General features: G+C 39.7%; 1 protein-coding gene across 1 annotated transcript in view; it reads right to left on the bottom strand.

Annotated features, from left to right (window-relative positions):
- Positions 1-780: 780 nt before the first annotated feature.
- spag17 (sperm associated antigen 17) overlaps positions 781-10,719 on the bottom strand; it is a 29,235-nt gene continuing 19,296 nt past the window's right edge. Inside the window, 17 exon segments of the mRNA XM_055228900.1 lie at positions 781-806; positions 890-989; positions 1,148-1,330; positions 1,411-1,471; positions 2,853-3,031; positions 3,119-3,312; positions 4,881-4,939; positions 5,036-5,075; positions 5,853-5,952; positions 6,050-6,143; positions 7,276-7,326; positions 7,403-7,487; positions 7,573-7,624; positions 8,216-8,329; positions 8,780-8,968; positions 9,051-9,184; positions 10,035-10,165. Coding sequence (XP_055084875.1) covers positions 781-806; positions 890-989; positions 1,148-1,330; positions 1,411-1,471; positions 2,853-3,031; positions 3,119-3,312; positions 4,881-4,939; positions 5,036-5,075; positions 5,853-5,952; positions 6,050-6,143; positions 7,276-7,326; positions 7,403-7,487; positions 7,573-7,624; positions 8,216-8,329; positions 8,780-8,968; positions 9,051-9,184; positions 10,035-10,165 — 1,792 coding nt within the window.

The raw sequence follows: 10,719 nt of genomic DNA, 5'->3' as shown, positions 1-10,719 counted from the left end.
AGTCATTGTCTCATTGTGGAGTAAAACCTTATTAGAGCTGGATCATCTCAAATAAGCAAAGTTCAACTATTTATAATAAGTGAAAGAGATTTTTATAATGCAAATATCCTGTAAACAAAAGGTAAACTGAGTAACTGTGTGTGTACATGTGTATATGTGTGTTTTATGGTATAAGTGTGTGTATTTGAGTTTCCATCTATGTATTAATTGTTGTTTTTTGTTGTTTTTTTTGTACTTTGGTGGTGTATGTGTGCATATTTGTCCACGATGTCCCTGAATCTTCTACTTTCCCCCATGTAATCGTGCTGTGTGATCCCTCGCCTGTGATTGGACGACTGTTTCCCAGCCTTGTCCAATCCTGCGCTCCACCTTCAGCCGCCTCCCCCCATTTAAGAAGATGCAGTTCACCTGTGTGTGTCCAGTCTGTCATATTTGTGCGTCTCTTTTGTGTTTCTGACTCTGTGTTTTGCTTTGTTTTTTCGTCAAGACTTTGTTATGTCACTGTAAAATCTGTGTTTCATTTAACTTTACCTTTCGTTTCCGTTTAAACCTCGCAAGGCACCGTCTGTTTCAATATTTTTACACCCCTTTTTCTTTAGTTTACCCTTAACGTCCCCGTTGTTTAAATCACTTCTCACTTTACCATTTTCCGTCGTCGTTTCGTTCGCTACTTCCTTATCCACGCACGAGCTCGGTCATGACAAACGTTCATACTTTTATTTTATTTCCGGACGTCGCTTTGCCAAAAAAAATCTTGAAATAAAAAACACTGACGACCCCTCAAAGACTGACTCTGGAATCACAATCTAAAACGAACAAAAACACACATGTACAAACAAACGTGATGATAAAACAGTTCGGATAAAGGCGTGTGTTTTGTCGTAGATACCTGGTTGCGTCGGGGGGCTGTCGGGGAGCTTGGACGTCCCGGTGGAGGCTCTTTTGCCGCGCCCTGTGGACCTTTCCCGCCTCCAGATGTCATAAAGCCGCTCAGAAAGGACGGGTGAATATTATTAAGGGACATAAAACAGTTAAGCTGCGTCCGTAAAGGCGGTTTGAGGTGCTGTAATTACGCTTAAATCGATTCCGAAATATATCAGGACATTTGTGAGCGGCTTAATAACGCGACACGTGATTTAGCCGTTACTATTAGCCAAGAGTTGGTTGCACGAAGGATATTAGCGACGACGGGCAGGTGGATGATGTCCGTCTCGGTGTGGATGGCGATGTCCTGAGAGAGCGTTTTTTTTCTCGTCTCGGTTTCTCCGGGTTGGACCGAATACAAGGCGAGGAGCTGGACTTGTAGCTCGACGTGCAAACCGGCGGCGACCTACGGACGAGAATAAGGATTAACGGGAGAAATGTGTACGGGAAAATTAAGGAAAAAAGCGTAATTAAGTGAAGTTTTACCGGGCCAGGATTGTAGACGACGCGAAGACCAGTGGAAGGAGGAGGCTGTTTGATACTGAACCTTGGAATAGAAAAAAGAAAATGAATAGTTGGTTAGTTTTCTGCATGGAGATGTTGTTTCTTTGCCTCCTTAAGCTTATCTATATATCCATGGAGACAAACAGGTGACGCCAACAAGCCGAGTTACAGGTCAGATCTGTGCAGATGCAGATTATTTACGCAAAAAATCGACTTTTCAGAGCCTTTGTAGCCGTTTCCCCGTCTCATTTATCCTCTCAAAGTTGCGTGTGTGCATGTCTGAACAATCTTTAATCGCTTATTTTCAAGATGCTCTAAAGGAAATTTGAATATTGTGAGATTATTTTACCGTTTAGAAATCACGTGGTCTTGTAACTAAAACTTATTTGGTTTTGGTCGTCAAAGACAGTGTTAGAAAACTTTAAATGTAAACTCTTTTGTTCCCTTTTGATGGCTAATCTTGTCAAAATATCAGCACATGTATTACTATTTATCAGCCCAAACAGTTGATTTAAGATCTCTCTCCTTTAAAATCTATGACACCTTGTATTGTTTTGACTCTTGAGGAGCTCGTCTGACCTCAGTAGAAGTTTCACATCTTTACTTTGAAATGTACGTCCTCTGGTTCATCTCAAACTGTATAAACCTGCTGATTTCCTTCATTCAGGGTCTGACATTTGGGGGAGATGCTGTCGGACCCATTTCTTGCAAGAAATAAACTCTCGTCTTTGCTTCAACGTTCATCAGAGCCTGCAAAAGGAGTCTTATGTCCAGAACAACGCCATTTTGTCCATCGTACTTCGTTCTCTAATGTTGTTTTCTTAATCGGTGATAAACAGGATTTGGCAGAGTTGCGTAGTCATTTTGGTATAATTGATAAAAGAATCGGCTGCTCGTTAGCGTGAGTGCTGTTGTTTAAAAATCCTGGGTTAAATCACGTGTCTTAAATAAATGAAAGAAATGTATGTCGTGTATAGAGAATGTGTCATTACTCTAAATAAAAAAGCGCTGTGAAACGAGAGAAGTCGGAGAAGCAGTGAGGCAAACATTCGAAGCTCTTTGTCTGTGCTTTTTCTCCCCTCTGATCGGTGCAGAAAAAAAGTCTAACACTTGTCTTGAGTCTTTTTGGGGTAAACAGCGCGTCAAGAACAGTTTTATCGACATGATGTTTACACGGCGACCTCAGCTTCCATTGGGCACCGCAGTTTTGTAACGTGGAAGTGGTCGTTTTAGATAAATAAAAGGTCGTTTTAGATAAATATCGCGACGTAAAATGTGCAAATTCTGTCATAATGATGCACGGGTGTCTGAGATTATAGCTACAGAGCGACACAAGCACAATATAAGGTCAATTTCAAGCAATAAAATGACCAGAAAAGCGACACGGTGTGGCTTTAGATGTGATTGTAGTTGTATAGACTCACCTGCACGTGTCCACGCCCACGTTCTTCATGAGCACAGTGACAGACGAGGTGGTTCCCTCCAGCACCGACCCAAAGTCCACGCGGGACGGGTGGAGGTGGAAGCCCCTCACGACACGGTCTGGATTTATGAGAGAAACAGTGCGGCACTTTCTCCTCACGGGCTCCTCTACAGACAGAAACTGGAAGGACGCGTTTGTTATGAGCAATTTTTTATGTAATTATTAATGTAGGACTTAAAGATCTTTAGGTTTTAATACGTGCTGTACCTGGTGGTTGGGGACACTGGCGGGTTTAGTCGTCTGGATACAAGTTGGAAGTCTGACTTTAGATCTTCTGGGTTGTCCGGTCACGTCTACACTGACAGATTTGTACAGCGCCGATGTTTTCAGACGACTCTCGGCTAAAGACGACGCACAAGACGCACGTTTGAACACAGCAGGTTGTGAGAACTTTGAGCAAACTGAGATCAAATGCTTTGTCCTGGTGAATATTACAGCAATTAACAGTCCTGTCCGCATGTTTTTGTTTTATTTTTTATCTACATTTACTTATTGTTTACTTGCTAACCTACACTAACAGTCAGATGTTTGGACACATCCTTTCAATGTTTTTATTTTATTTATTTTTTTTACTATTTTCTACATTTCTACAAGACATCAAATATATGAAGCAAGATATATGGAATTATGTAAATGACTAACTGATAATAATAATAATAATAATAATACCAATAACAACAATAATAACAATAATAATAATAATAATAATAATAATAATAATACCAATAACAACAATAACAACAATAATAATAATAATGATAATAATAATAATAATAATAATAATAATAATGATAATAATAATGATAATAATAATGATAATAATAATGATGATAATAATAATAATAATGATAATAATAATAATAATAATAATGATAATAATAATGATAATAATAATAATGATAATGATAATAATAATAATAATAATAATAACAATAACAACAACAATAATAATAATAATAATAATTTTATTTATAATGCACTCTCCATTTCATAGAATCTCAGAGCGCTACAATAAAACTAACTAATTTTTTTTATATATTTTATATTCAAATCCTCAAAGTGGACATTCTTTGCTTTGTCAGTGAAATATTTAGTAGATGGAGATGTTATTTCTTTGCCTGGAGTTTTCCACAGTATTAAAATGATCTATCTCCACAGAGACAAGCAGGCGATGCCCTCAGGCCACGTTAATGGTCAGATCTGTGGAGAGGCGGGCCTGTTTTTCAAGGTAAATTTTAAGCAAAACAACTGTATTTTAGTAAAGGCAAGATAGATACATTTATTGCTATTATTTAACTAAACAAGCTCATATTTCTTGCTTCATATATTTGACGTCTTCTGTATGTATATAAAATGTAGAAAGTAGTAAAAATAAAGAAAAAAAACAGTGAAAGAGGGGGCTTGTCCGGACTTTTGACTGGTAATAAGACCGTCTGGGATTTGGCTCAGGACCAGCTGTTATAAAACACAAATAGGCTCATTGTTGATGAACAGAGGCGTGATTTAAATACAGCAAAAATGTAGTTTTATACAGTTCTCATTAATTAAATTCGACTGTGTATGTTTAAACTACACACGTCAGAAGCTTGGACACACTTTGAACACAAGCTCGTACCAGTATTCATTAGTTTCAGCCAAAGTATTCCTCCTAAAACTCCTAAAAGAATCTATTAAAATGCATTACCGGGAGACCAGATGATCCTCTTTGGACTATTCCTCCCTGATTTGTAGATTTATTTGTGCAGATACATCATATGGACGACTGCCAAAGCTCGGAGCCCATGAATATGCAGCAAAGTATTGAAGTCCGCGCGGCCACTCCACCCATGTACACGCCTGTAATTGGCTGGTACATGCACTGGTTTGTTTTTGTACTAAAAATAGGATTTGGAGCGTGTCCTTCAGTGTTTTCAAATGGATTATAAAGGAGCGGACGCAGGTTAATTAACTCCTTACATCCAGAACTAACCTGCAGTCTGATGAGGAGAGTCGGCGGGGCTTTTAGCGGAGGACTTTAATGCCACGGGGCTAAAAACAAACAAACAGGGAATGAATTTTGCAACTGTTTAACCAGATGTAAACGTGGGATTGTAAAATGTGGATACAGAGAAATCGTGTCCAGACCTTGGTGACAAACAGGCGCTCGACTTGATGGGTTTTGGAGCTGCGTTTAAAAGCACAAAACAAATGTTAAGTTCGTTTGGATCAGAGATTGTGCACAAAGGTGTGTGAATTCAGGAGGAGACAGGGAGAGGAGAGGAGGAGAGAGGGAATGAGGAGGAAAAGGGAGAGGAGGAGAGAGGGGGTGAGAGGGAGGAGACAGGGAGAGGAGGAGAGAGGAGGAAGAGAAGAGGAGGAGAAAAGCTTTTAATACAAGATCTCATGATGGTTTAAGTCCAAAAACTGAACAATAGAGAAGAGAAGAGAAGAGAAGAGAGGGAGGAGAGAGGAGGAGAGAGGGAGTGAGAGGGAATGAGGAGGAGAGAGGAGAGGGGGAAGAGAAGAGGAGGAGAAAAACGTTTAATACAAGATCTAAAAATTGAACAATAGAGAAGAGGAGAGAGGGAGTGAGAGGGAGGAGGGGGAGAGGAGACGAGGAGAGAGGGAGTGAAGAGGAGAGAGGGGGAAGAAAAGAGGAGGAGAAAAGCTTTTAATACAAGATCTCATTATTGTCCAAGTCTAAAAACTGAAATGGAAAAAAGCTTTTGGTTCTTTTGCTTTTCAAGGACATGCAAAACTCAACACTTTAATAATGTGGAGATAAACATTTACACTCACACCTGCTCCTGTTTTTAATCTTTTAAATGGCCCTGTTATGTGTTTTATTTGTTTTATTTGTTTTATGTGTTTTATGTGTTTTATGTGTTTTATTTGTATTGTCACGGTGCTCTCTTTAGGCTCTTCCTGTATAAATAAACACAAACACACAACATAAACTCACAGGTTCTTTTCTTGCTCTTTTCTTGTCTCTCTACATCAGGTTTTTGGGACGTTGGAGAAGCTTGAATCCCTGAGTTGCATAATTCTTGATGAAGCAGACTCTAGATTACATAACAGACAAGTTCAAAACCCGCTACTACAAAAGCCGACAAAGTGTTTAATGTTTTTCTTTTTGAGATATTTTTAAACACATATTACCTCATAAAGTGGAAGGTTCTCCAAATGGAAATAGGGGACAACAGATTTTTTTCTCAAAGCGTCTCTGCAAGTTTTCTCCTCACAAAGATCCTGCCTGAGAAACACACACTGTACTGAACACACACACTGAACACACACACTGTACTGAACACACACACACTGTACTGAACACACACACACACACAGTACTGAACACACACACACTGTACTGAACACACACACTGTACACACACACTGTACTGAACACACACACTGTACTGAACACACACACTGTACTGAACACACACACACACACTGTACTGAACACACACACTGTACACACACACTGTACTGAACACACACACTGTACTGAACACACACACTGTACTGAACACACACACTGAACACACACACTGTACTGAACACACACACTGTACTGAACACACACACACTGTACTGAACACACACACTGAACACACACATTGTACTGAACACACACGCTGTACACACACACACTGTACTGAACACACACACTGTACTGAACACACACACACACTGTACTGAACACACACACTGTACACACACACTGTACTGAACTGAACACACACACTGTACACACACACTGTACTGAACACACACACTGTACACACACACTGTATTGAACACACACACTGTACACACACACTGTACTGAACACACACACTGTACTGAACACACACACTGAACACACACACTGAACACACACACACTGTACACACACACTGTACTGAACACACACACACTGTACTGAACACACACACACTGTACTGAACACACACACTGAACACACACACTGTACTGAACACACACACTGAACACACACACTGTACTGAACACACACACTGTACTGAACACACACACACTGTACTGAACACACACACTGAACACACACACTGTACTGAACACACACACTGAACACACACACTGTACTGAACACACACACTGTACTGAACACACACACTGTACTGAACACACACACACTGTACTGAACACACACACTGTACTGAACACACACACACACTGTACTGAACACACACACACCCCACACACACACTGTACTGTACACACACACTGTACTGAACACACACACACTGTACTGAACACACACACTGTACTGAACACACACGCTGTACTGAACACACACACTGTACTGAACACACACACTGTACACACACACTGTACTCGAGCAGAATACTGATGAGTTTTACCTATACACTACGAGCCTCCGTGTCCACTGTGAGTCGCTTCTAGTGGCAAAACTACAAGGCAGAATCAACAATATTATAATTATTTTCCCAAAAAACCTCAAATCTAGGTCAGTTTTGTGAGCGTTACCTCTCACTCGCTGGCGTGCTTGTGGCTTCAGACGGATCGGATTCAACTGGTCCGCCAATCCCTTGCATGTAAAGACTGCTTATATCTAAAAAACACAGCGAAAACTAAATTATAAAACATATTTGGTCAACTGAAACTTAATAAATAAGTCAAAACAAGCCGTTGCTAACCTGAAATCTGTTTTTCATTGGTCTGTGATGAATCTTCTTCTTCTGCAAAAGACTAAACGTTTCATTGCGTTAAAGTACATTTTAGCGTTTTATTTGAGGACGTGAAAATGTTGTTTGTTTGGTGCCATAAACTGTATAAAGAAGTGACTGAGTGAGTGTGACGTGAACGCTGTGGGTGACGAATGAAGCTAATCGAGACTAGCAGTTGTAGCGGCGAATTCGGAGCCGAGTTTTGTATTTGGAGTATTGTAGCAACCAAAGAGCCAATCAGGAGCGAGGTTGTTGAAAACTAACACCCCTTCCTGCCAGTGCAACTTGTTTAGCAGGAAGCAGACGCCTTAGCAACTCTGTCAGTCTGACTTGTTGCTAACGCTAGCGGGAGTGACCTCGGGGAAAGAAGGCGTCTGATTTGTCTGTTATTAATGTTCATATTTTGATTTACAGACACAATAGTAAAATAAAAACCCCAGGATCATGTAGAGGGTTAATACGAACATTTAAGACCAAAATGAAGAGCGTGACAGCAGCAGATACAGAGAGAGGAGTGATAATTTTTTCAATGTAAGTTCCTTCCTATTTAAACTGCAGCAGCTAGCACGTTAGCTTTGTCCATTTATATAAAGAGTCTACGGTTGGTGCTCACCAGAACCAGCTGGAGCAGATCACTGGCACGGCCGCTCTCCTTCTCGGAGCGAGGGTCTTTAATCTTCATCTGTTCTGATCGTTGCTCCTTTTCCATTAAACTTTCGATGTATTCCTATCGGCACAGTCACACCGCACATACATCATCAGTTTCTTTTGTGCAATTTCATTTCTGCCATTTTTTTTTTTCCTTTTTTCTTATTAAACAAATCCTGCGTCACAATAGGATTCTAACGTTGTGTAAATGTGTTGATTTTGTGTAATTAAGTAGCAGATATACTGTAAAAGCAGATTAGAGTTAAAATGAGACTGTTGTGTGGCGTCTGCGTCTAATAATAAAGTGTTTTTATCAGGAAGTAACACTGGTGCACTGTTAGTTTGCTAGTTGTCATAACAGTAAAACATTTCAAAACTCCTCCCAGATTTGTGTCCCGAACCCCAGGGACTTAGGGGCCCAGAATTGGAATCGCTTCCTGTTAATTTATATTATAGGGGGGGCCCACGTGAGGATTTTTGCCCCTGGGCCCCCACATTTCTGCCGACGGGCCTGTTTCTAGAATATAACCTTGAGTTTTGCGTCCAGAGCGTTCCTGAGTGGAGACGTGAACGGCCGGTGCTGCCGCATTTCCCTCATCTCCAAAACTTTGGGACAGCTCCTCACTGGAACGTTTTGTGTCACAGAAGCAGCACATCTGGGGCTGAGGGACAGAGATCGACCCATGTCTGTGCCAAAGGGAGGCCCGGCAGGTGGTTTCTAGGAAGGAAAATAAATATACCGTTAAGTAAAATAGAAAGTGTAAAGACTGGTTGGTAAAGACGTATTTGGTGACTCGTACCTCTGCTCTGGGGAAGTCGTTCCAGCTGCGGTTCCTGAGGTTTGGAGGAGTAATGTCTGACTTTTGTTTGGCTAATAACCACCGTGACCACACGCTCTCATGACGAGGCCTCAGGAGGGTGATGCCAAACTCATCTGCACCGACAAAAACAACATCCAACTCATTATGACCTGATTAAACGTGTTTAGTTTAGAACTTCAATAAAATCCACTTCGTTTATATTTCCTGAATAAGTTTACGAAATTAAGTACACAAAGGATGGAGTAACATATGTGCTATGCAGTGGTGAAAGAAGTACTTCATTTTGATAAGTAAAAGTACAGATACTGGAGCAAAAAAAACCTCAAGTGAAGTAAAAGTATCACATGAAAGAATTGATTAGTAAAAGTATTTAAATACCTGTACTTTCTTACTTTAAAATGCGCTTAAAAAGTTAAATTTAAAAGCATTTTGTGCAGATTTTGAGTCTTATAAGCTTTCAAATGTAGTGATTTTGATAAAGACTTGTGCTGAATTTTCTTCAACAGAAACAACTTAATCAATCGTGTTTTTCTAATTTTTTTGTTTTTTTGTTTATTTGCTCAAATTATGAACATGTTCAAAAATAAACCCTCAGCCTTTTCAGCAGATTTCAAACAATAACAAAAAATCTGTTTACGTTTCAGTCCTGTTCAAAAATGTAGTACAGTAAAAGTAAAAAGTAAAGAATTCAATTTAAAAGTACAGATACCTAAAACTTGTACTTTTCTACTTTTACTTTGTCTTACATTCCACCACTGGTACTATGTAAGACAAAATAAATATTTAGCTCCACCAAGAGGGAAGGATGAAGTACTTTCCAGTTTTAAACATTTACATTTAAAGTGACAATAATAATCATCATAATCATAATCCATTTAAAACAACCCAGGCGCAATAAAAAGGCAAAATAAAGAACAAATATAGAATAATAAAATAAATCAAAGCTGTAAATGAAGCGTGTACCTTGCGTGTCGGGCAGTGGCTCCTTCATGATGGCCACAGTGGGGTCAGAGTACGCCTCAAACAGCCGATCCTCCACCGTCTGAGAGAGAAGCAGCTCAGTCCCAGAGCCGTTCTCATGAGCAATAAAAAGTCTGCAACATACGTAATGTTACATAGATTTTTAAAACAAAATAACATAATATCATTTCAGTGCAGGTTTTTTATAGGTGAACACTGTAAGACTGTTTACTGCAGGGGAGTCAAACTCATTTACACCGAGGGCCACATCAGCAAAATGGCCGCCATCGAGGGCCAGATGTGACTGTGCGGCAGGATAAATGTCACTAAATGTAACCGAATGTCATGTAAAATAAAGGTAATTACTTTCTAACTTGTTAAATAAAGGTTTCTGTGATAAACTGACATTTTTAAAGTGTGTATCTGGTCGGGACACACCTCCTCACAGACCTTCAGCTCTGCTTCAAATACGGACTTTTAATTATTGAACAATTTGTTGTTTTTCTTGCAGACTCACTTTTTCATACTTAGCTCCGTGTTTGGTGTCAAAATGTCGACGTAGATTGTACCGACCACGTCATAACACAAAAAACATACAGTTTTTTTCTCCTCAAAGCACAAACTTGTATTGGCCTTCACTTTTCTTCCTTCCAACTTCCTTCCATGTCAACAATTTTCCTCTTCATGA

This window comes from Periophthalmus magnuspinnatus, chromosome 18 (assembly GCF_009829125.3).
Source record: "Periophthalmus magnuspinnatus isolate fPerMag1 chromosome 18, fPerMag1.2.pri, whole genome shotgun sequence".
NCBI classification, from domain to species: domain Eukaryota; kingdom Metazoa; phylum Chordata; class Actinopteri; order Gobiiformes; family Gobiidae; genus Periophthalmus; species Periophthalmus magnuspinnatus.
The sequence above is the reverse complement of the archived record's forward strand: the minus strand, read 5'-3'. Positions and strand labels throughout refer to the sequence as shown.